Genomic DNA, 26,553 nt, shown 5'->3' on the forward strand with positions numbered 1-26,553 from the left:
CACACACACACACACACACACACACACACACACACGTACGTACAGCAGCAGCAGCAGCCTCAGCCCAGGATGTCCAGGTAGACGGGCGATGCTTTAGCGAGGCTCTGCAGCATGGCGTGGATCTCCTTGATGTTCAGCCTCATGTACGGCTCCCTCTGCCAGCAGCCCAGCATCAGGTCGTACACTTCTTTAGGACAGGTGCGAGGCCGCTGCAGAACACGGCCCTGCGTGATGCACTCGATCACCTGCAGGATGAAAAACAACAAGGTAAGGTAAGGAACGTTTAATTATATACGGAGGTGGGAAGTAATGGAGTACAAATACTTCGTTACTGTACTTAAGTACATTTCTCTGGTATCAGTACTTTACTCCACTACTTATTTTTCTGACGACTTTTTACTTTGACTTCTTACATTTTGAACTCAAATACCTGTACTTTCTACTTCTTACATTTTGAACACAAATACCTGTACTTTCTACTTCTTACATGTTGAACCCAAATACCTGTACTTTCTACTTCTTACATGTTGAACACAAATACCTGTACTTTCTACTTCTTACATGTTGAACACTAATACCTGTACTTTCTACTTCTTACATGTTGAACACAAATACCTGTACTTTCTACTTCTCACATGTTGAACACAAATACCTGTACTTTCTACTTCTTACATGTTGAACACAAATACCTGTACTTTCTACTTCTTACATGTTGAACACAAATACCTGTACTTTCTACTTCTTACATGTTGAACCCAAATACCTGTACTTTCTACTTCTTACATGTTGAACTCAAATACCTGTACTTTCTACTTCTTACATGTTGAACTCAAATACCTGTACTTTCTACTTCTTACATGTTGAACACAAATACCTGTACTTTCTACTTCTTACATGTTGAACACAAATACCTGTACTTTCTACTTCTTACATGTTGAACCCAAATACCTGTACTTTCTACTTCTCACATTTCCCAAACAGGCTGGTTCCTTTAGTTTGAATGTGTGTTTGGTGGTGTGATCATTATTATTTAGAGTCATTGCGTGCCTATTGATTTGAACACGATCCGTGTATCCATCATTTCCTGGTCTTCTCTAAAGAACTATTTCTAACAAGACTATACGTAGAAGAGTGTGTGTGTTTAGCTAGAGGTGAATAATGATTGTGTGTGTTAAAGGAGTCTCTGACCTCGTTGTTGGACAGCTGGTACCAGGGCTGCTTCCCGTAGGTGAAAATCTCCCAGAGCACGACTCCAAGGCTCCAGACGTCGCTCTCTGTGGTGAAGCGTCGGTACATGATGCTCTCAGGAGGCATCCAGCGAATAGGAAGCATCGTGTGACCTCCGACCTGAGAGAGGGGGAGAGAGAGAGGGAGAGAGGGAGACAGAGAGACAGAGAGAGAAAGAGAGAGGGAGAGAGAGAGAGAGAGGAGAGGGAGAGGGAGAGAGAGAGAGAGAGAGAGAGAGAGAGGGAGAGATAGAGAGAGGGAGAGATAGAGAGACAGGGAGAGAGATAGAGAGATAGAGAGACAGAGAGACAGAGACAGAGAGGTGAGGCTGGGACAGACATGCACTTCCTCCGAAAATGTTGGAAAATGTTTGTGAATAAGGACCTTTTGATGTCACTGTTAAAACCCATACAATAACTGAATGACTTTCAAAATAAAAGTATTTAGAGGAGAAGGAGACAAATCTTGCGGCCAAATATGTATTTAAGTACACACACACACACACACACACACACACACACACACACACACACACACACACACACACACACAGTGTACAGGGATGCACTAACTCCTAAAATGTGAGAAATGTAACCAATAACGAGCTTTTGTTTTGAAAATGTCCCCGTTTAAACCCATACCATAACTGAATGACTTTCAAAATAAAAGTGAGGAAAAGGAGACAAATCTTGCAGCCCAATATGTATTAATACACACACAAACACACACACACAAACACACAGTGTACCTCCTAAAATGTGAAAAATATAGTGAATAAGGAACTTTTATTTTGAAAAAGTCATTGTTTAAACCCATAAAATAACTAAATGAACTTTCAAAATAAAATAAATTACTCCCAGGAGAAGAAGACAATATCTTGCTATGTCATGCCACAATGTGAGATACACACACACACACACACACACACACACACACACACACACACACACACACACACACACACACACACACACACACACACACACACACACACACACACACACACACACACACACACACACACACACACACACACACACACACACACACACACACACTTCTGTCCATCTGTATGTTAATAATCATATGGTTTTTATAGTGTGTACTTTTGCATTCGGATGCTTTGGCAGCACTGTTACCTGAAACTTTAACACCAATAAAGCCCCATTGAGAGAGAGAGGGAGAGAGAGAGAGAGAGAGGGAGAGAGAGAGAGAGAGAAGACATGAGGGAGAGAAAGAGAGAAAAGGGGGAGAGTCTTCATTAGAAACCACACCATCAGAGCTAGTTTACTCTGAGCTGAGTGGACCTCATGAACAGGTAATGTGGTGTATTAAATTACTATATTAAATTAGGTTCAGTCACTCCGGTTTTCCTGAAAGTCGGCTGTTATTATTACATCAAATGCTTTGAACTCTGCAGCGTCTTCCCGTCTCTTTCCATCTGATGTTTCCTGTCTGCTAAACGCATTTCCTGTCTCACTGTCTCCTCTTTTATCCAATCACCTTCATCACCTACACCCCCACCCACCACCGTCATGTCCATGAAATGTCTGGATATAGTGAATAATATGGATCCCAGTTTCTCAGAAATGTCTTATTAGTATTGCTTTGTCCGTCCAAAACCCAAAGATATTTACTTTAGTAGGATGTCAGAAAGAAAAGCACCAAATCTTCACATTTTTTTTCACGTTTCTTTTCATGAAAAATGAAATTCATCCACAAAAAACACACTGGACGCTGCACTAGGTCAGAAACCAGAGGAGACTGTGAAGTCCACCGCAGACGGACCACTTTTGGACAAAATGTCCTTTCCGTTAAAGGCAGCTCATTGTGGAACAGCCTCCCAACTGAGATACAGGATTGTCCCACTCTCAACAGCTTCAAAGGTCAACTCAAAGAGTGGTTGAGAAACAAACAGACGTGCTATCACCGCTAAATGCACTTTAACACAGGGGTATCTCCTCTCGCACTTTAACACAGGGGTATCTCCTCTTGCACTTTACCACAGGGGTATCTCCTCTTGCACTTTAACACAGGGGTATCTCCTCTTACACTTTAACACAGGCGTATCTCCTCTTGCACTTTAACACAGGGGTATCTCCTCTTGCACTTTAACACAGGGGTATCTCCTCTCGCACTTTAACACAGGGGTATCTCCTCTTGCACTTTAACACAGGGGTATCTCCTCTCGCACTTTAACACAGGGGTATCTCCTCTCGCACTTTAACACAGGGGTATCTCCTCTCGCACTTTAACACAGGGGTATCTCCTCTCGCACTTTAACACAGGGGTATCTCCCTAAGGGTATCACTAAGAAAGTGGATCACATCACTCCTGTTCTGAAGTCTTTACACTGGCTTCCTGTGTGTCAAAGAATAGATTTCAAAATCCTGCTGCTGGTTTATAAAGCATTGAATGGTTTAGGCCCAACATACATGTCTGACCTCCTGCTAAATTATGAACCATCCAGAACTCTCAGGTCTTCAGGGACTGGTCAGCTTTCTGTCCCCAGAGTCAGAACTAAACATGGAGAAGCAGCGTTCAGTTATGATGCTCCAAATATCTGGAACAAACTCCCAGAAACCTGCAGGTCCGCTGCAACTCTTACTACTTTTAAATCCAGGTTATAATTGTCATGTTCTTAAATGTTTTATGTGAGGGACTGCGGATGGAAAGTAGCTCCAAGCTAAAATCCGGCATATTTATGCTTGACGCAATATATTTTTTTAATGATTAATCAATTATTAAAATGTATTGAAAAATCATAATTATAATATTTGTTGTTGTTGTTGTTGTTGTTGAGCAATTAATGAATATATCAAATCATCTTGTAACTCTAGTTCTTATAACGTATGTTTCGTTGTATTCACATGGCATCAACCTGGCATCCTCTAAGTCAGGGGTGTCAAACTCAATTTCATCGCGGGCCACATTCGCATTATGGTTGCACTCAAAAGGGCCGGTTGTAACATTAAGACTATATAAAAATACATATATAAATATTTAATAAATATAAAATAATGTATTATATTACATTATTGCCTCTGCATTGGATTGTTATCGGATAGGGTAATAACTTCATAATTAACTACGTCTGAAAGTAGAAGTCTAGGGCAAATAATTGCAAGTCTCTTCAGTGAGAATGTCACAAAATGATTTTAAAAGAAAAGCACATTCTGGAAAGAAAGTCAAAAAAGGCATATTTTGAAGAGAAAAAGGCAAATTCTGAGAAAAAGGCAGATTTGAGATGCATTGTGGGACATGTAGTTTATGGGCAACGTGCTTCTGTAAATCGCCATGTAACCGTATAATAAACATATTATATTCTTTGCAAGCTCTTGTGGGCCACATTAAATGAAGTTGCGGGCCGGATTTGGCCCCCGGGCCTTGAGTTTGACACCCCTGCCCTAAGTCTTATTCATGGTTGATGTGATTTATTTTATTGCATAGATATCTTATATTGTTTTAGCAGATAAGACGGTCTAACTCTGTTAAGCTGCGTCCTGTCCTGCTCTTTATTTAATAAAAACGTCTCAGTTGTTGACAGACGCTCTTCGTGGAGATCCTATCTGATGCATGGAGATTTATTTATCATTCTTTATATATTTCTGTGCAGCAGAGGGCACTGTGGGGTCCAAACTGGTATAGAAGAATAAGAAAATACACCCATCTAATCCTCAAAATGACAAATGATAGTCTTTTTTACTGGTCTTTGTCGGAGCTTCTTATACTGCTATTTTAATATGATGCCTTCATGCAGAGTGAAGGGCCGTATTAACTCCAGGGAAAAAGAGAATTCCTGCACCGTGTGCCCTTATTATCAGGCTAACAGTAATTTTATGCAGATTATAGAATTTGCATTTAAATGGTATTACAAATAGATAAAATACCTCTGGTTTAAAACTGTCATTTCTCCAGCTACACGGTTATTTAAAGCCAACACTGGAATCAAATTCTAATTACATATTTGAGCGTATGGGGGTACATTTCCATATTTGTGTGTATATTTCACAATGTGAAGCAGAGGTCAAAGAAGAACTCAGATTCTACAGCAATACTGACAAAAATACTTCATATATTTTGATATTATAATATTTAGGTATTAAAAGAAAAAGCACTTTTGTTTTATGACATATTTCGGTTTTTTAATGGCTGCAAATAACGACACCAGGTGCTATACATATTTATAAAACACTCATAATTTAATGAAACTACTGGTCATTTATGTGTTTATTTGTATCCTGTGTTTCACTCTGAATTTCGCTACTGGGATCAATAGAATCAGAATCAGAATACCTGTATTAGTCCCACAGAGGGACATCGTTACAGCTGAAAAGAGCCAAAGACAGCTTAATGTTACCTAAGAAGCATGCATAAAAAAAAGTAGCCCTAATAAAGGAATTAGAGGTGTAAATACTGTGTGGTACTCACTCTGTAATAGTCTGTGCTGTAGACGTCTCTGGACATGCCGAAGTCTCCGATCTTCACCAGCAGGTTTTCTCCCACCAGGCAGTTCCTTGTTGCCAGGTCTCTGTGGACGAAGTGTTGCGAGGCCAGGTACACCATGCCGGCTGCAATCTGCTGAGCGATGTGCAGCATCTGGGACTGAGTGAGCTCCACCATGATGCTGTGCTGCCCGTCGGCCATCAGCACCGCGTCAGGCCCGTGAGACCTGGACACAGAGACAAGCAAACGGTAGAGTATAGGTCAGAAAATATAACACTGAACACAAGATACTTACATTTGAGAAGCAAAAGCAGAGTTTGTTGTCACTTTTGCACGAAAAAAAGCATTAATATTGTGCTGATGTTCAGGTGTATATCAGTATGTAGTGTCTCTACTTTAAAGAGTCCTCTCCTGCTGATGTTCAGGTGTATATCAGTATGTAGTGTCTCTACTTTAAAGAGTCCTCTCCTGCTGATGTTCAGGTGTATATCAGTATGTAGTGTCTCTACTTTAAAGAGTCCTCTCCTGCTGATGTTCAGGTGTATATCAGTATGTAGTGTCTCTACTTTAAAGAGTCCTCTCCTGCTGATGTTCAGGTGTATATCAGTATGTAGTGTCTCTACTTTAAAGAGTCCTCTCCTGCTGATGTTCAGGTGTACATCAGTATGTAGTGTCTCTACTTTAAAGAGTCCTCTCCTGCTGATGTTCAGGTGTACATCAGTATGTAGTGTCTCTACTTTAAAGAGTCCTCTCCTGCTGATGTTCAGGTGTATATCAGTATGTAGTGTCTCTACTTTAAAGAGTCCTCTCCTGCTGATGTTCAGGTGTATATCAGTATGTAGTGTCTCTACTTTAAAGAGTCCTCTCCTGCTGATGTTCAGGTGTACATCAGTATGTAGTGTCTCTACTTTAAAGAGTCCTCTCCTGCTGATGTTCAGGTGTACATCAGTATGTAGTGTCTCTACTTTAAAGAGTCCTCTCCTGCTGATGTTCAGGTGTATATCAGTATGTAGTGTCTCTACTTTAAAGAGTCCTCTCCTGCTGATGTTCAGGTGTACATCAGTATGTAGTGTCTCTACTTTAAAGAGTCCTCTCCTGCTGATGTTCAGGTGTATATCAGTATGTAGTGTCTCTACTTTAAAGAGTCCTCTCCTGCTGATGTTCAGGTGTATATCAGTATGTAGTGTCTCTACTTTAAAGAGTCCTCTTCTGCTGATGTTCAGGTGTATATCAGTATGTAGTGTCTCTACTTTAAAGAGTCCTCTCCTGCTGATGTTCAGGTGTATATCAGTATGTAGTGTCTCTACTTTAAAGAGTCCTCTCCGGCTGATGTTCAGGTGTATATCAGTATGTAGTGTCTCTACTTTAAAGAGTCCTCTCCTGCTGATGTTCAGGTGTATATCAGTATGTAGTGTCTCTACTTTAAAGAGTCCTCTCCTGCTGATGTTCAGGTGTATATCATTATGTAGTGTCTCTACTTTAAAGAGTCCTCTCCTGCTGATGTTCAGGTGTATATCAGTATGTAGTGTCTCTACTTTAAAGAGTCCTCTCCTCTACTTACCTGAGGAACTTGTTGAGGTCTCCGTGCTTCATGTACTCGAACACCATGATGAGCGGGTCGCTCTCCACACACACTCCGTAGAAAGTGACGATGTGTTCGTGCTGCAGGTTGGTGAGAAGCTCCGCCTCTCGGTAGAAATCTGCCCGGCCGCTCTCATTGGCCTCTTTCAGAGTCTGAGGAAAGACAAGGGGAGAGTAAACACCTGCATGAATTAAATCTAGTCCATACATTTCACCAGATCAGAGGTGGGAAGTAATGGAGTACAAATACTTCGTTACTGTACTTAAGTACATTCTTCTGGCATCAGTACTTTACTCCACTACTTATTTTTCTGACGACTTTTTACTTTGACTTCTTACATTTTGAACACAAATACCTGTACTTTCTACTTCTTACATGTTGAACACAAATACCTGTACTTTCTACTTCTTACATGTTGAACCCAAATACCTGTACTTTCTACTTCTTACATGTTGAACCCAAATACCTGTACTTTCTACTTCTTACATGTTGAACACTAATACCTGTACTTTCTACTTCTCACATTTCCCAAACAGGCTGGTTCCTTTAGTTTGAATGTGTGTTTGGTGGCGTGATCATTATTATTTAGAGTCATTGCGTGCCTATTGATTTGAACACGATCCGTGTATCCATCATTTCCTGGTCTTCTCTAAAGAAGAGGGACCAATGAAAACGTTGTCATGTTGCCGTTGTTCAGCATGGAAACATTCATTAGCTAACAATGACATTATTGTTCTATTAATATAAAGGGAGGTCAGGTACTCTTTAAAACAGCTGCTAGTTATGGGTACTTTTTACTGAAGTACATTTCAAAGCCTCTTTACTTTTACTTGAGTAAAGAAGTTTAGTCAGTACTTCTACTTTCACCAGAGTATTTTTTTAAACACAAGTATCTGTACTTCTACTTGAGTGAAGGATGTGTGTACTTTTATAAAAGACAGATTGTTCTGTACCTTGACGGCCACGTGGATTTTCTCCTGATCTGGGGTCAGGTTGTAACACTCGGCGAGGAACACCTTCCCGAACGCTCCCTCTCCGAGCTCCCGCTTCAGAACAATGTTGTGTCTCTTGATGTGCTGCACAACTTTAACACACAAACAATCCTGAGGTCATCATGATTATCCAGTGGGAGTTTCAGTGAATGTAAAATGTTGTATTGTCTTCCCAATCCTCAGCAGATATTGTAACACACTAAAAGTATGTTTGACATTTATTATATGACATTATAATAAGATTGAACTGTATTATAATATCATTTAAATGCATTATATGCCATTATAATAAGATTTAAATGCATGACAACTAATATTTTACCTCGTAATTATTTACAAAATGCTTTATAATGTGTTTTGATGTATTGTTATAAAGCATAATGCATACTCTAGCTATAATATAGTGCTATAGGGCAGTTTCTAACACATTATAAGTCTAATTTTAATGCATTATAGGCACTGAAGTTGCTCCTTCAGGCTCATTCTGCTGAGTGTATCTTCTGTTAAAGGATCTCATGTTTCTGAGCATCATCTAATCTGCTTCAGTTTCACCGTGCAGGCGGATGCTGGCGGTAAAAACATGGCGTCCGGTGGCAGTGACCCCTGAATGGATTTGATCTGAAAAGGTGCCGGGTTACAGTAACTCACAGGTGTCAGATTTCAGCATGCTGCCCGAGTTGCGGAAGTATTGCGGATTCTCGATGACGGGAATCTTTGTCATGCCGATGATCACGGCGTCCGGACCCATCTCCGAGGACGAAGGGGTGTTGTTGCCGTTGGATACGTGATGAAGAGGGCTGGCGGAGTCATCGTCGTTACTGATGACCGAGGAGGAGCCTGGGGAGGAGGAGAAGGAAAAACACTGGTGAGTTGATGTAAGAAAGATATCAGAAAATCAAAAGCAGACGTTGTTATCGCAATCAGAATCAGAATAGAGACGCCACATACTGATATACACCTGAACATCAGCAGGAGAGGACTCTTTAAAGTAGAGACACTCCATACTGATATACACCTGAACATCAGCAGGAGAGGACTCTTTAAAGTAGAGACACTCCATACTGATATACACCTGAACATCAGCAGGTGAGGACTCTTTAAAGTAGAGACACTACATACTGATATACACCTGAACATCAGCAGGAGAGGACTCTTTAAAGTAGAGACACTACATACTGATATACACCTGAACATCAGCAGGAGAGGACTCTTTAAAGTAGAGACACTACATACTGATATACACCTGAACATCAGCAGGAGAGGACTCTTTAAAGTAGAGACACTACATACTGATATACACCTGAACATCAGCAGGAGAGGACTCTTTAAAGTAGAGACACTACATACTGATATACACCTGAACATCAGCAGGAGAGGACTCTTTAAAGTAGAGACACTACATACTGATATACACCTGAACATCAGCAGGAGAGGACTCTTTAAAGTAGAGACACTACATACTGATATACACCTGAACATCAGCAGGAGAGGACTCTTTAAAGTAGAGACACTACATACTGATATACACCTGAACATCAGCAGGAGAGGACTCTTTAAAGTAGAGACACTACATACTGATATACACCTGAACATCAGCAGGAGAGGACTCTTTAAAGTAGAGACACTACATACTGATATACACCTGAACATCAGCAGGATATGAAAAGTAGTTCACCTTTGATGCCAAACTTGGAGTTTCTTCCATATTTCAGAATGATCACCATCAGAACGCAGCCAGTCAAAGCAACTCCTGCGATTCCCACCACTACATAAACCTGAAAACACAAAAAAATGATAATTTTAAAACATAATTAAGAACAAAAACCTCTGGTATTCTTTTATTTCAGTGGGGTCAGGATCCCCACTTAATTTGAGGAGTTCTGAGATTATTTACATGACAGGAATGCAAGAAAATAATATTTAAGTTGCATCAAAAATATCTATATTTTTCTCACACTAACCTGTCATTTGTTATTATTTTTCTCACAAATTATAATATAATCTCCCTGAAAAATTATTTAAACATAAATGGTGACTTACTGCAACACTGTCGTCCAGCGGGGGAAGCTGAGGGTCTGGAAAAATGAAATGCTTGTCAGAATATTTGTATTTGTATTCTTAAATATCGGTTGTAGAATTCAATATATCTAAATAATGCCAGTACACATTGCAGATTTTTCAAATAGTGTTACAAAAATGAAAATATGATATAACAAGTATTACTGTAATATTAATAACACATAAAATGAAATGATTGAATTAATACTAAATAATAGGTGCAAACAAATAAATAATAACAAGATTTTTTACAATGTTTGTCAGAAAATGTTAAAATAATAACTTTATCTGTAAATATTTCCGAAGTTATTTACAAAAATATGAATAAAAATGAACAAAAATAGTATTAATGACAGTGAAAATAATACAACAAACAGTATATTTTAGAGTACAGGGATTAAACAATAACATTTTAATTTTTAAGTACAAGAACCTACCAGTCATGTCTGGGTCAAAGCAGGAGAAAGACAGAGAGACAGGAGGACGGACAGATCATGAAAAGGTTCATTTTAACTACAGACATCATTCAAATAAAAGCTTTATATGACGCCATTGTCTACACAGCGTTTTGGAATAATCCAAAACCAAATGGAAAAATCCCATTGCTTTTTGGAACTAACTTCCTAACAAATGTCCTAACACGTCATCACGACACTACTCTGTATTTATTCATTTCATTATTCATTTATTTAACAGGGACAGTGCACATTAATTAACATTTCTGTAAATGTGCCAGTTAGCCAAGAGACAATTTTTCATCTGTAGTCCCTGGACAGATGTTGTAAGTCAACCTAAAGACACATTTCATTTTAAACAAGTAAATACAATCAAATAAAAACATGCAACATACATTACTGGAATACTTCAATACAAAATAAAAAGACAGAACAATAAAAAACAAAAAATAATTAAAAACTGTAGACATTGGCTTCCTAACGAGCGTCACCAGTATTGTTTGTAAAAATGAAGTGGAATCAGTACTTACCGATATCATCTGCTGAAAAGAAACAAAAATGTGCATTAGCAGTGGACTTTAAAACAGAATTGTGCAAATTTCTAACTAAATGTATGAATAAAAAACACAGACACGCGCACAGATACACACACACACACACACACACACACACACACACACACACACACACACACACACACACACACACACACACACACACACAGATGCACACACACACACAAACACACACACACACACACACACACACACACACACACACACACACACACACACATACACACACACACACACACACATACACACACACACACACACACACACACACACACAGAGAGACACACAGACACACACACACACACCACACACACACACACACACACACACACACACACCGTAACACTGACCAGGACCCCCCCTGTGGCCACCCTCCAAAAACACGTTACAATATTACGATTTATTAGAACTAAATCAAATCAGAGACCTGGATGTACAGAGGAGATTAAACTGTTCTTTACAAAATAAAAAGACAGAACAATAAAAACAATAAATAATTAAAAACTGTAGACATTGGCTTCCTAACGAGCGTCACCAGTATTGTTTGTAAAATGAAGTGGAATCAGTACTTACCGATATCCTCTGCTGAAAAGAAACAAAAATGTGCATTAGCAGTGGACTTTAAAACAGAATTGTGCAAACTTCTTACTAAATGTATGAATAACCAGCAGTGGAAGAAGTACAAGTACAAAAGTATTAGCACACACACACACACACACACACACACACACACACACACACACACACACACACACACACACACACACACACACACACACACACACGGCAATCCTTATGTTAAGGTATAATGTTTTTATAATTTTTATGCTATGATGTTTTTATTTACATTTGTACTTTCCACCTAGGGGGGGGGGGGGGGGGCAGTTCCCCCCGTAACTCTGACCAGGACCCCCCCTGTGGCCCCCCTCCAAACAAAGGTTACAATATTACGATTTATTGGAACTAAATCAGATCAGAGACCTGGATGTACAGAGGAGATTAAACTGTTCATTACCTTATATACACATTTTTATTAAATTGTCACTTAAAGTTTCTAAAACAAATACTCTAACTTAAAAGAAATACTGAAACAAAGGACTGTAACTTAAATTGACTAAAACAAATAACTTTACAAAAACAAATACCAATTACTGTATACTGTCTTTGTCTTTTTAACCAGCTTGCATTGTGCCCCTCTCATGAAATAACTGCCCCCCCAGGCAAATCGGTCTAGAACCGCTACTTTCCAGCACTATCAATAACACACCCGGGCCGAAGTCTGGCGGTTCGATGAACGAGGCCAAGATCTTCTTCTCGTCGCGACCGTACTTGTTCTTGGCCACCAGGCGGTACATGCCGTTGTGGATGTGCGTGGGGTCGACCAGCTGCAGGCAGCCGTGGAACTCGCTCTCCGTCTCCAGGTGGATCATGGTGCGGATGTGGTCCTGCTCCTGCAGCGCCACGTTGTCGTGGTACCACTGCAGGTCGGGCTTTGGGTTCCCGGTCACGCTGAAGGGGATGCACCAGTGGTGGTCCCGCTCCGGCACCAGCAGCTGCACGATGGTGGGGGCGACTGACAGAGGAAGGGAGAGGAAGAGTGATCAGAGGAAGGGAGAGGAAGAGGAATAGTGATACCAGGGAAGGAGACAGGACATCAACAGCAGGAGTAAAATCAGGAAGAAGCTACATCTATGAGTTTAGAGAGGATCCTTAGAGGAGAGCACAGGTGGTCGAAGTGCTCACATCTTGTGCTTACATTTGACCGATTTATTTAAATATTGTGATTGACATTTGATTGCCTCCACAGTAGGCCTTTGAACATAATTAATGTAAACCAGTAGTCCGAAACATTGTTTACAGCTGACAAGGGAGTTAAATACATTTGACCAGGAACACCAAAGTAATGAGGTGGAGAAACGAACATGAAAGGAGGGTTGAGTAAAAAGTACTCAGATCTTGTGCTTTAGAAAAAGTAGAAGTACTCAGATCTTGTTCTTGAGTGAAAGTAGAAGTACTAAGATCTTGTACTTGAGTAAAAGTAGAAGTACTCAGATCTTGTACTTGAGTAAAGTAGAAGTACTCAGATCTTGTACTTGAGTGAAAGTAGAAGTACTCAGATCTTGTACTTGAGTAAAGTAGAAGTACTCAGATCTTGTCCTTGAGTAAAAGTAGAAGTACTCAGATCTGGTACTTGAGTAAAAGTAGAAGTATTCAGATCTTGCACTTGAGTAAAAGTAGAAGTACTCAGATCTTGTACTTGAGTGAAAGTAGAAGTACCAGAGTGTAGGAATACTCTGTTTCAGTAAAAGTCCTGCATTCAAAATGTTCCTCAAGTAAAAGTAGAAAAGTATTATCATCAAAATATAGTGAAAGTAGCGACAGTAAAAGTAGTCACTGTGCAGATTGGTCCATTTCAGAATAATATATATGATATGTTTTATAATGATTGATCATGAAAGTGTTCTCAAAGCTGGTAAAGGTGCAGCTAGTTTGAATGACTTTGTATACTGCAGGGTAGCTTGTGGATTTACTCCAGGTGGAACTAAAGTCTGATTTAACACTTGATTAGATTTCTCATCATTCATCCACATCTGTGAAGTAACTAAAGGTATTAAATACATGTAGTGGAGGAAAAGTACACCATGTACCTCTGAACTGAAGTGGAGTAGAAGTACAAAGTAGCATAACATGGACATACTCAAGTAAAGTACCTCAAAATGGTACTTAAGTACAGAACTTGAGTACATGTACTTAGTATCCATGTGCTGGGGAGAGTACACAGTGACTTCAGGAGGATAAACGTGGCACTAAACAAGCAGAGGAGTGTGTGGAGGAGCTTCACAGGAGGAAGAGTTATGGACAGGAAACATGGAGAGTCAATAAGATTTGCCCAGAGACAGTAATGATAACAAAGTGAGCAGGAGCCTTGTGCTTCCACTGGAAACAAAACAAGGTTTAGAAGCAAGCATTTGTAAAATCATGAGGGGAAATTAGAGACAATAAACTTGCAGATAGAAAATAACAACACATGCATGCTCAGGGTTGGGAGGGTTACTTTAGTTTCAATAACTGAGCTGTAGGTCAACTTACTCTTAGTATCCCTGTGTTTATTCTCATGTGTACTACCTGTGTTCCTCCCTTTTTCTGTTGCTGCTATTTCACCTGAATTTCCCTACGACGCTCAATAAAGGTCCTTCTTATCTTATCTTACAGTCTCTCACAGTTACAGTGGATACTAGGAGAAAAGCGCTTACAGAGGATGTTGAGCAGCAGCGTGGCCTCTCCCTGACCGACCATGTTCTCAGCGCTGCAGATGATCAGCTTCCCGTGATCATCAGGAGACAAATCAGTCAAGGTGAGGATACTCTTCGTATCCGAGGGATCAATCTGTAAACACAGCAGTATTATATTTATTACACGCCACGCAGTATGCATGTAATATTATACGTTATAGAGTGGTGCAGGAACGAGTCCTAAAACCTGGAAGTGAGTTAGCATTTTACCACTTCCGGTTCCCTCGTCTCAGAGCCAATGGGTTTAGCGAACATGTTTTTTGGAAAATAGCTGGAAATAAGGTCTGTGGTTGAGACACATTGAAGAGACGGGTCACGTTTTGTTCTACGACATGAAATCCATCAGCAGTGACCCCACTGGGGATTTCTGAAGAGTTGACGTGTCTGAAAAACGATGGTTGTTACCAAGTGGCTGAATAGGACTACAGAAGTTGTGGAGGTCGTTGTACGTCATTACACCGAACACGTAAACACTCCCGCTAAGTTTGTTAGCCCTGTTCTGCTTGAAAGCAAGTACCTGCCTCCTGCAAACTGTTCAAACAAACGCTTCAACTCGTACCATTTAGAATCTGTGTGTTTGAATATGGATCTTAAGTTGGCGTGACGTTGAAGTCGTGCTGCTGGACTCGGCTGTAGTTCCTTTATAACATAACGTTAGCATTTTGCTAACAGGTTCCTTTTCCACAGATCTTATTTTTTACAATATTCCAAAATCCTATGGAGAAATCCCATTGCTTTTTGTCGAGGGAACCCAGAGGTTGTTATTAATCGATAACACACGGCTGCTAAGCATAACCGTTATTGAGGAGGATCAAGGGATTGAAGGAAAGGGGTTAAAAGACAGAGCGTTGGATGTCAGATACATCAATAGAAGAAGATAGACAGGAAGTAAACACTAAAGGGAACAGCAGCAGAAGACAGACAGGAAGTAAACACTAAAGGGAACAACAGCAGAAGAAGACAGACAAGAAGTAAACACTAAAGGGAACAGCAGCAGAAGACAGACAGGAAGTAAACAATAACGGGAACAGCAGAAGAAGACAGGAAGTAAACACTAAAGGGAACAACAGCAGAAGAAGACAGACCAGAAGTAAACACTAAAGGGAACAACAGCAGAAGAAGACAGACAATAAGTAAACACTAAAGGGAACAGCAGAAGAAGACAGACAGACACGAAGTAAACACTAAAGGGAACAGCAGAAGAAGACAGGAAGTAAACACTAAAGGGAACAGCAGAAGAAGACAGACCAGAAGTAAACACTAAAGGGAACAGCAGAAGAAGACAGACAGGAAGTAAACACTAAAGGGAACAGCAGAAGAAGACAGACAGGAAGCAAACACGACGGACCATTTTCTTTCTTAGCGGAAGCAATAAGGATCATTTTCAATATTGATGATCTTTCAGTATGGAGCTGTGTAAGCAGGATAATGTGCAGTGAGGCAGTCATTCATGAAGAAACAACATCGACAGGGTGACGGAAGATGTTGTTTACATGCTTCAATGTTTAAAAAGGTCTCAACATTCCCAAGATGGGGGTGTTTACTGACAAAAAACAAAACCATTGAAATCGTTTAGTGATGTTTGAACCAAAGCTCTTACTGTATGTCAGTCTGCAAATACAACACCACTCAAATAAAACATTGACTTTGAAACCAGGGAAATAAAATGCCAACAATCTGAATGAATTCCGGCATGTGACGCTCATTCCTGCTACACGTTATAGTCTAAATCACTGAATTGCGGAAACATTTCCTTAAAGGAGCCCCATTACGCTCATTTTCAGGTTTTGTATTTATATTTTGTGTCTCTACTGTGACATGTCTCCAAGCTTTAATGTTCAAAAAGCTCTTTATTTTTCTCATACTGCCTGTGCTGCAGCACCTCTTTTCACCCTCTGTCTGAAACCAGAGTCCAGTCTGCTCTGATTGGTTAGCTGGCCGGCTCTGTTGTGATTGGTCAACCGCTTAGGGATTTTAGCCTTTGCAGACCATTTACATCAGGGGTGTCAAACTCAAATATACTGTGGGTCAAAATAAGAAAATGGGTACTAGTCGAGGGCCGGACTGGTTCAATGTTTATTGCAAAACGTATTGAAATGAACTTATTGCACATATTAAACCTGGAACTAACAAAACTTAAAGGGGACCTATCATGCAAAATGCACTTTTGTACGTCTTTTATACATGAATATGTGTCCCCGGTGTTCCAGGGAACTCACCAAGTGTCAGAAAACACAACCCTCTCTATTTTCCTCCATACCCAAATCTCTAAAAAAGGGGCTGCAACGGATCTGATAAAAACTGATCCAGATTTGAACACTGTCCTGACGTCAGGACGGTGGCGCTACGGCTATTGGGCCAACTCCACCAATCAGGAGGAGACAGCCACGGCCATTGCCGTTCGAAAGCGCTGGAGACGCTGTAGTACATATGCCAGGCCTGTAGATGGTGCTGTTCTCACTGAATCTGCCCTTGCTAAAACAGGGCTAAAAAATGTCAAATTGAGCAAAATGAGGCATGGCTAAAATGCATGATCTGTTTGGTATTTTGAAAAAAAAAAAGTATAAATATGCCTTATATGGTCCTAAGCTATATTATTCAAATATAGCATGATAGGTCCACTTTAAATGATTGCCTATAAAAACAACATTAAACATTAAATAATCAGTTGCATTCATTTCTTATGGCTCTATCTGCAGCTTTTCCAGAGTCATTTCTTATCATTACATTTCTCCACAGGCCAACAACAGCTTCAAAAAAACTATTTCCCTCAAAGAGAAAACCAAACATGCCCTGTTGTCTCAAGAAAACAAGTGCAGAAGGAAACATCCATGTAAACTCAGTGTGCTGCTCTGTGATGCTAGCTCAAGCCAGAAACTTGGCATCTCATCTTGGGTGCAAGTTCATCAATGTTTGGGGTCAGGCTCTGAGCTGAGGAGACCCTCAGGATGGAGTGAAGGTGTGCGTGCAATATACCGGCGGGCCAGATCTATTAGTAATTACAAATTATCCTGCGGGCCGAAATTAAATCCACCAAGGGCCTGATTTGGCCCCCGAGCCTTGAGTTTGACACATGTGGTTTACATGCACAAAAGCCTAACACACTACAGGAAAGGTAAATAAGCATAATAAACAGGAAGTAATGTGTGTTTTGGCCTCACCTCGTGGTGTGTAGAGAACAAGTCGAGGTTCCACGTGATCTCCGGAGCTGGAGAACCCGAGGCGCTGCACACCGCCCGCACGTTGCTCCCCTGCATCTCCGTCACTGACTTTGGGTTGACCTCTACTAAAGGAACCACTGCAAGGAAAAGGAGCAACATTAGACATGCAACCAGAGCTTCACATGGATTTATTTGCATGCAGCGATCAGCTCTCCCAACGGTCAATATGAGCTTTTTATATCCTCGTCAGGAGTACAAGCCAGCAGGAAGTAGCAACATCTACTGTATGTATCAGAGAGGAAGGTCAGGGGAGAGCAGAGGTGGGAGGAGTACTTGAGTAAAGGTAGGAGTACTCAGATCTTGTACTTGAGTTAAAGTAGAAGTACTCAGATCTTGTACTTGAGTTAAAGTAGAAGTACTCAGATCTTGTACTTGAGTTAAAGTAGAAGTACTCAGATTTTGTACTTGAGTAAAAGTAGAAGTACTCAGATTTTGTACTTGAGTAAAAGGAGAAGTACTCAGATCTTGTACTTGAGTAAAAGTAGAAGTACTCAGATCTTGTACTTGAGTAAAAGTAGAAGTACTCAGATTTTGTACTTGAGTAAAAGTAGAAGTATTCAGATCCTGTACTTGAGTAAAAGTAGAAGTACTCAGATCTTGTACTTGAGTAAAAGCAGAAGTACTCAGATCTTGTACTTGAGTAAAAGTATAAGTACTCAGATTTTGTACTTGAGTAAAAGTAGAAGTATTCAGATCCTGTACTTGAGTAAAAGTAGAAGTACTCAGATCTTGTACTTGAGTAAAAGTAGAAGTACTCAGATATTGTACTTGAGTAAAAGCAGAAGTACTCAGATCTTGTACTTGAGTAAAAGTAGAAGTACTCAGATCTTGTACTTGAGTAAAAGTAGAAGTACCAGAGTGTAGGAATACTCTGTTACAGTAAAAGTCCTGCATTCAAAATGTTCCTCAAGTGAAAGTAGAAAAGTATTATCATCAAAATATAGTTAAAGTAGCGACAGTAAAAGTAGTCATTGTGCAGATTGGTCCATTTCAGAATAATATATATGATATGTTTTATAATGATTGATCATGAAAGTGTTCTCAAAGCTGGTAAAGGTGCAGCTAGTTTGAATGACTTTGAACTAAAGTTTGATTTAAGGCTTGATTATATTTCACATCATTCATCCAGATATGTAAAGTAACTAAAGGTATTAAATACATGTAGTGGAGTAAAAGTACACCATGTACCTTTGAATTGTAGTGGAGTAGAAGGAGCCACACATTTAAATTCTCAAGTAAAGTACAAGTACCCCAAAATTGTACAGTACTTCAAGTAAATGAGGTACTTTACACCACTGGGTGAGAGAAGACACTGTCTACATTTATATATTCAGTTTAATATTCCATCCCTCACATACTTATGTATATATAATAACTTGCTTCATATTTTGTTTTTGTTATTGTTAATTTGCAAATTCAACATGTATATTTTCTTATTTTTTGTGTATTTCTAGTCTTTTTAATTTGTATTGTACAATGCCATGTCTTTTATGCTGCTGCAACGTAAACATTTCCCAATTTGGGATCAATAAAGTATTTATCTGATCTTATCTTCAGGAGGAGTGTGTGGAGGAGCTTCACAGGAGGAAGACTTATGGACAGGAAACATGGAGAGTCAATAAGAAAAAGGAACATGCAACCAGAGCTTTACATGGATTTGTTTCCGGATTTATTTGCATGCAGCGATCAGCTCTCTGAACGGTCAATATGAGCTTTTTATAAACTCAGTGTCACGTTACCACAGTCTGGAGGAGTGAGAGTGGCGAACTCCTGCGTGACTCCTCGCTCGTCCATGCACTCCGGATCCGGACCCTCGCTGTCCTCCAGGATCCTCATCTTGATCCACAAGTTCTCACAAACACAATCCAGAGGGTTACCGGACAGCAGGATGCTGGGGAATGAATATTAAAGGGGACCTATTATGCAAAATCCACTTTTTCATGTCTCTTCTACATCAACATGTGTCCCCTCTTCTTCATGTCTCTTCTACATCAACATGTGTCCCCTCTTCTTCATGTCTCTTCTACATCAACATGTGTCCCCTCTTCTTCATGTCTCTTCTACATCAACATGTGTCCCCTCTTCCTCATGTCTCTTCTACATCAACATGTGTCCCCTCTTCCTCATGTCTCTTCTACATCAACATGTGTCCCCTCTTCTTCATGTCTCTTCTACATCAACATGTGTCCCCTCTTCTTCATGTCTCTTCTACATCAACATGTGTCCCCTCTTCTTCATGTCTCTTCTACATCAACATGTGTCCCCTCTTCCTCATGTCTCTTCTACATCAACATGTGTCCCCTCTTCCTTATGTCTCTTCTACATCAACATGTGTCCCCTCTTCTTCATGTCTCTTCTACATCAACATGTGTCCCCTCTTCCTCATGTCTCTTCTACATCAACATGTGTCCCCTCTTCTTCATGTCTCTTCTACATCAACATGTGTCCCCTCTTCTTCATGTCTCTTCAACATCAACATGTGTCCCCTCTTCTTCATGTCTCTTCTACATCAACATGTGTCCCCTCTTCTTCAATGTCTCTTCTACATCAACATGTGTCCCCTCTTCTTCATGTCTCTTCTACATCAACATGTGTCCCCTCTCCTTCATGTCTCTTCTACATCAACATGTGTCCCCTCTTCTTCATGTCTCTTCTACATCAACATGTGTCCCCTCTGTGTAAAGAGACTCTGAAAGTTTCTGCACACACACACAGAGAAAAAAGAGACACTTACGGTACTGATATGTTAAAGTTCTGAAATGTTCTCCATGACAATGTCGACAGGTTATTGTCTCTGAGATTTCTGGAAGAAGAAACAACAACAATTAAAATCCAAACAAAGCTCCTGCTGATGTTCAGGTGTATATCAGTATGTAGTGTCTCTACTTTAAAGAGTCCTCTCCTGCTGATGTTCAGGTGTATATCAGTATGTAGTGTCTCTACTTTAAAGAGTCCTCTCATGATGATGTTCAGGTGTATATCAGTATGTAGTATCTCTACTTTAAAGAGTCCTCTCCTGCTGATGTTCAGGTGTATATCAGTATGTAGTGTCTCTACTTTAAAGAGTCCTCTCCTGCTGATGTTCAGGTGTATATCAGTATGTAGTGTCTCTACTTTAAAGAGTCCTCTCCTGATGATGTTCAGGTGTATATCAGTATGTAGTGTCTCTACTTTAAAGAGTCCTCTCCTGCTGATGTTCAGGTGTATATCAGTATGTAGTGTCTCTACTTTAAAGAGTCCTCTCCTGCTGATGTTCAGGTGTATATCAGTATGTAGTGTCTCTACTTTAAAGAGTCCTCTCCTGCTGATGTTCAGGTGTATATCAGTATGTAGTGTCTCTACTTTAAAGAGTCCTCTCCTGCTGATGTTCAGGTGTATATCAGTATGTAGTGTCTCTACTTTAAAGAGTCCTCTCCTGCTGATTTTCAGGTGTATATCAGTATGTAGTGTCTCTACTTTAAAGAGTCCTCTCCTGCTGATGTTCAGGTGTATATCAGTATGTAGTGTCTCTACTTTAAAGAGTCCTCTCCTGCTGATGTTCAGGTGTATATCAGTATGTAGTGTCTCTACTTTAAAGAGTCCTCTCCTGCTGATGTTCAGGTGTATATCAGTATGGAGTGTCTCTACTTTAAAGAGTCCTCTCCTGCTGATGTTCAGGTGTATATCAGTATGTAGTGTCTCTACTTTAAAGAGTCCTCTCCTGCTGATGTTCAGGTGTATGTCAGTATGTAGTGTCTCTACTTTAAAGAGTCCTCTCCTGCTGATGTTCAGGTGTATGTCAGTATGTAGTGTCTCTACTTTAAAGAGTCCTCTCCTGCTGATGTTCAGGTGTATATCAGTATGTAGTGTCTCTACTTTAAAGAGTCCTCTCCTGCTGATGTTCAGGTGTATATCAGTATGTAGTGTCTCTACTTTAAAGAGTCCTCTCCTGCTGATGTTCAGGTGTATATCAGTATGTAGTGTCTCTACTTTAAAGAGTCCTCTCCTGCTGATGTTCAGGTGTATATCAGTATGTAGTGTCTCTACTTTAAAGAGTCCTCTCCTGCTGATGTTCAGGTGTATATCAGTATGTAGTGTCTCTACTTTAAAGAGTCCTCTCCTGCTGATGTTCAGGTGTATGTCAGTATGTAGTGTCTCCAATAGCCAAGAGAAGTCTGAGTGTTACATCGTGATGTCACTATGTCCAGGGACTTTGGGATTTTTGCCTTTACAGACCATTTACATGCACAAAAAACCCTATGCACACTACAGCAAAGGAAAAAACCTAAAAGCAGAAATGGGCCTCTTTAAAATGCTTCTTACACATATTCAAGTCTTGTGTTGTTGTAAAATGCATCTGATGATATGGACGTCAATCTGGTCCCCATCACTGTTCTGTGGGAAGATAAGATGTTGAGTTAGCCGTTTAAATACAGCTTCAAACATACCAAAAGTCTTTGTAAAAGTCATGATGAGGTACTTACAGGTTTCTGAGGTGTATGTAGTGCCGCAGACTGTTGTCTGTGATCTCAAACAGCCTGTTCTGATTCGTTATGTATCTGCGAAACAGAAGGAGAACATCTGATATCACATGTACACACTTTATTTGATGCATATATTCTCCAATAGCAGTAGGAGACAAGATAATAGTTTTTGTACTTTAAAAACTAGATCCATGCCATGTTTAAAAAAATGTTGTAATGATGTATACATAGCCAGCTAAATGTGATATATACACTGCTGTCGTATTTCTGTACTGAAGGGAATCTCTTCAGCATTGATTGTCAATATAAAACAACAGCATGTATTTGCACACTGTTCGCTTGTTAAGTGAGAGACACTGTTGCTGATATTGTTCGTGTTATTTAGGTTTAAGATCATATATAGCTGCTTTTTTTGGTTCTCATGATGCAACAACTGCCCCTTTTCCACATTTCTTTTGTAAAATGACAGCCCTTTAAAGTGTATATCTAATAAGTAGTGTAGCAGCATTTTGTTTACCATAGGTTAAGTTACTTTACAAATGTGTCCAGGCCATGAGGGGGTAAAATATGTATAAAATAGAGTTATTATAACGCAGAATTTTATTTTCATCTAAAAAAAAAAGTGAGGTATATCATTACAAGAGTTTGAGCAATCCACGGAAAGTATTTCAGTGATCATTTCCTTTTTTTAAATGTATTTTAATGCTAAACTATTTTACTAATTTGTCCAGGTCATGATAGAGCATTTTGCTAGACTACTGAGTACTTTTACTCAAGTACAAGATCTGAGTACTTCTACTTTTACTCAAGTACAAGATCTGAGTACTTCTACTTTTACTCAAGTACAAGATCTGAGTATTTCTACTTTTACTCAAGTACAAGATCTGAGTACTTCTACTTTTACTCAAGTACAAGATCTGAGTACTTCTACTTTTACTCAAGTACAAGATCTGAGTATTTCTACTTTTACTCAAGTACAAGATCTGAGTACTTCTACTTTTACTCGAGTACAAGATCTGAGTACTTCTACTTTTACTCAAGTACAAGATCTGAGTACTTCTACTTTTACTCAAGTACAAGATCTGAGTATTTCTACTTTTACTCAAGTACAAGATCTGAGTACTTCTACTTTTACTCAAGTACAAGATCTGAGTACTTCTACTTTTACTCAAGTACAAGATCTGAGTACTTCTACTTTTACTCAAGTACAAGATCTGAGTATTTCTACTTTTACTCAAGTACAAGATCTGAGTATTTCTACTTTTACTCAAGTACAAGATCTGAGTCCTTCTACTTTTACTCAAGTACAAGATCTGAGTACTTCTACTTTTACTCGAGTACAAGATCTGAGTACTTCTACTTTTACTTGAGTACAGGATATCAGTACTCCTCCCACCTCTGGTAAATGTGCAGCTTTGGTGAGAAAATCACGAAGCTGCATCTTTTTGCAAATCTAACTATAACAATAAAATATCCTGTGTCCCTATTTGTACTTTGGAATATATACAAGTCTCCTGAAGCAGAATCTTAAGGTAGTTTTAGATACTTGAACTTGTAATATATTGCAGCCGTGTTAAAGGCAAACAAAATTGTCTCCACACCAACAAATATTTATAAACAACGTGCAGTAAAAATGTTTTTTAAAGGTAATCAAAGTGGTTTTTTTCCGGCATGCGAAAGGTTGTTTACATCAGAAATATGCTGTGTATATATCACTTGAAATACTACTTGTTGTGCATACTATTTAATAAGAAATCCCACAAATATTGTATACTTTCTTTGCTATTGACCTGGGCACATTTTAAAGTATAACATTAAATTAAATTCATGATTACTTCAAATTCGATTTATTGTGTTTTACTCAAACTCTTTTAAGATATACCTCTGATAAGTATAGGAACAAATACATACATATATTATGAAAGTTTTGCAATTTGCGCTGTCATGACCTGGATACATGAGACATTTCAATTAAATAAAAGTCAATAAAATAAAACCAGGTATACAAAATACTGTAGTAGTATAATTGTATTAGAGAATCATTAGGCCATAAAATCCATACATTAAATTCATGATCACTTGAAACACTATTCAACCTCTTTAAAGATCGAGTTAATGTTGTAAAATATTCTTTCTTAGTCCAGTTATGAGAAGTTGAAGTAAAAAGATATGATTCTACACTGTATTGAAGTAAACATGTATTGTTTGAACTGTTTTAGGTAATCACAAACGGGTTTTGATAAGTCATTTAGAATAGGAATGTTATTCTTACTTTCAAACTCACTGATCCAGAGATTCTGTGTTTCAACACACCAACATCCTTCTTATCGTCCATAAAAGCCAGATGCGGTCATTAAGTCATTAAAGACATCGTTAAATAGGTGAAGGAAAGTTTAAATGTCTGAAATAGGATAGTTTATGTAAAAACTCTCATGGAAAAGGAATGGAGTTAAGATCGGGACGGAGATAAGAATTGACTTTTGACCTTAGGGGAATTTCAAGTCCTGGTGAGAACTATTGACCTCACCAGAAGCGAATCCAGCCAGTCAGGACACTTGGGGGAGGTGGTCAGCTTACACAGCTCCTCCCCAGGGGTTCTCTAATTCGCTTGGGAGGAAAATGGGAAGGAACAATTCAACACATCTCCGCCCCAAAATAGGGATATGTATACGGTTGGTTTTGTATGTAAAAATGCTTCTTGTTTGCTGAAGGCAGGTCTAGAGACGTGTAAACCGCATCCCAAACTTGAAGTTTGTACTTCTCGTTTCCTGAAGGCTGGTCTGTCTATCTGTAAACCGCGTCACAAGCCTGAAGCCCGGAGTACTCGAGTACTCTGTATAACTTGTATATGTGTTTGGTTTCCTACTAGAAGTAAACTCAGATAATTTGTTATAACTTTGATTCCGGTGTTTTCAATTCCTTTCTTAATTTAATAGAGATCCAGCCTCATCCAACGAACGGCGCGTAGCAGAGGTGTTCTGCTCCAACAAAGTGAATATGGTTCTTCAGTAGACTGCATGCATGATGGGAAAGTGACACTGTCTGCCTCAGAAACTCACCCAGTCTCCCCCCTTTCTCCCCCAATCATGCAACACACTGACGCACATCCATATGAGATCTCATATGTAATCTGCCCACATTGTGGTCATTTATTCTACGTTTTTATTCTATATTTATTATTCTAATGTTTGGTTATATCACAGCGCCGCCCAACGTGTCTGCGCAGGGCCTCAACGTTTACTCCATCACTACCTAAAGAAAACAAGACTAATCCAAACACACACATTCACTATCCATGCAAGCGCGACCCCCCCCCCTCCCCACACACACACACACACGCACACACACACACGCATGCATATACTAAGATCTGACAAACCCATTGGTAATAAGGAAGAAAAATGTGGCATTTATTGATCTGAGGGGGGGCATATAAGGCCTATTAATACCTTTATGATCATAACCCTAACCCTTGGGTATTTTTTACGCATTGCATCCTAACAACTTGTGTCTGCACGATGATTTTTTTCCTCACACACACACACACACACACACACACACACACACACACACACACACACACACACACACACACACACACACACACACACACACACACACTTACATCTCCGTGATGTTTTCCATGTCATCCAACGTGAGGACAGGGAAATCCTCGATCCCCGGCTCAGGATCAATACAAACAATCCGTGTGATGGTGCAGGTGCAGGATGCGGGGCAGGCATCGCTAAATCTCCTGCACAGACCCAAAAAAATCAGAACCAAAAACAATCCGAGCCGAGCCGTGCCACACTGGCTGGAGTCCATTGCGGTGGGTCCAATGATGGACGAATCCCCCCCGTTACACACACAGAATAAGGCTGAATTACTGTCAAGATTTCCCTTCCCTTCCTTCCCTCTCCTCGTCGCTTTTATGTGGCCAAGTTAATCCTTTCCGCAGGAGAAGAAGAAGCAGGAAAGATGTCGGGGAGGAATGCGCAAAGCCCACGGTTTTTAATATCAAGATGCCATGGATGGCCTTCCGCAGAGCTGCTGTATCGAGAAGCGAAGGTGTCAAGTGCTCCGTCCCTCTGCCTTGTAAAACAAATATGAAGGTGTTCCAGATGTTTAGAGATCAATAGGCAGCGCCCCCCCCCACCCACTACCAGCACCAGCACCAGCGATTTCTCATATGTGTGGCGGTGATGGGGAGGAAAAATAGTGCACAGCGGAGTAGAGGAGGA

General features: G+C 39.8%; 1 protein-coding gene across 6 annotated transcripts; it reads right to left on the reverse strand.

Annotated features, from left to right (window-relative positions):
* Window positions 1–26,542, reverse strand: ntrk2b (neurotrophic tyrosine kinase, receptor, type 2b). 6 transcript variants are annotated; one of them, XM_034125643.1, is made up of 20 exons: window positions 25,938–26,542; window positions 22,313–22,387; window positions 22,152–22,223; window positions 20,584–20,652; window positions 19,589–19,740; window positions 17,790–17,926; window positions 14,590–14,722; window positions 12,603–12,908; window positions 11,909–11,917; window positions 11,291–11,299; window positions 10,743–10,751; window positions 10,288–10,322; window positions 9,923–10,022; window positions 8,896–9,084; window positions 8,209–8,339; window positions 7,235–7,407; window positions 5,659–5,899; window positions 2,367–2,372; window positions 1,189–1,347; window positions 1–245 (listed from the first exon to the last, which is right to left on the reverse strand). In XM_034125643.1, exons 1-20 carry the CDS (start codon window positions 26,135–26,137, stop codon window positions 60–62), a joined length of 2,391 nt encoding a protein of 796 aa, XP_033981534.1. In that variant the 5' UTR covers window positions 26,138–26,542; the 3' UTR covers window positions 1–59. The 6 variants fall into 6 exon arrangements, with proteins under 6 accessions (XP_033981534.1, XP_033981532.1, XP_033981533.1 ...); XM_034125641.1 differs by having other exon boundaries at window positions 11,291–11,302; XM_034125642.1 differs by having other exon boundaries at window positions 11,909–11,920.
* Between the last annotated feature and the right edge of the window lie 11 nt (window positions 26,543–26,553).

The sequence above is a fragment of the Trematomus bernacchii genome, unplaced genomic scaffold, assembly GCF_902827165.1.
Source record: "Trematomus bernacchii unplaced genomic scaffold, fTreBer1.1, whole genome shotgun sequence".
Classification (NCBI taxonomy): domain Eukaryota; kingdom Metazoa; phylum Chordata; class Actinopteri; order Perciformes; family Nototheniidae; genus Trematomus; species Trematomus bernacchii.

Bases quoted from the DNA above. Each gene is read 5' to 3' on its own strand.
- ntrk2b (XM_034125640.1), bottom strand. From the start codon at position 26,137: ATGGACTCCAGCCAGTGTGGCACGGCTCGGCTCGGATTGTTTTTGGTT. The intron at 12,909-14,589 runs GTAAGCGCTTTT...TTCCTCTGTCAG, and splicing joins GCTGCTGCTCAACATCCTCT to TCGCCCCCACCATCGTGCAG. The intron at 5,900-7,234 runs GTAAGTAGAGGA...CTCTGTGTCCAG, and splicing joins GACCTCAACAAGTTCCTCAG to GTCTCACGGGCCTGACGCGG.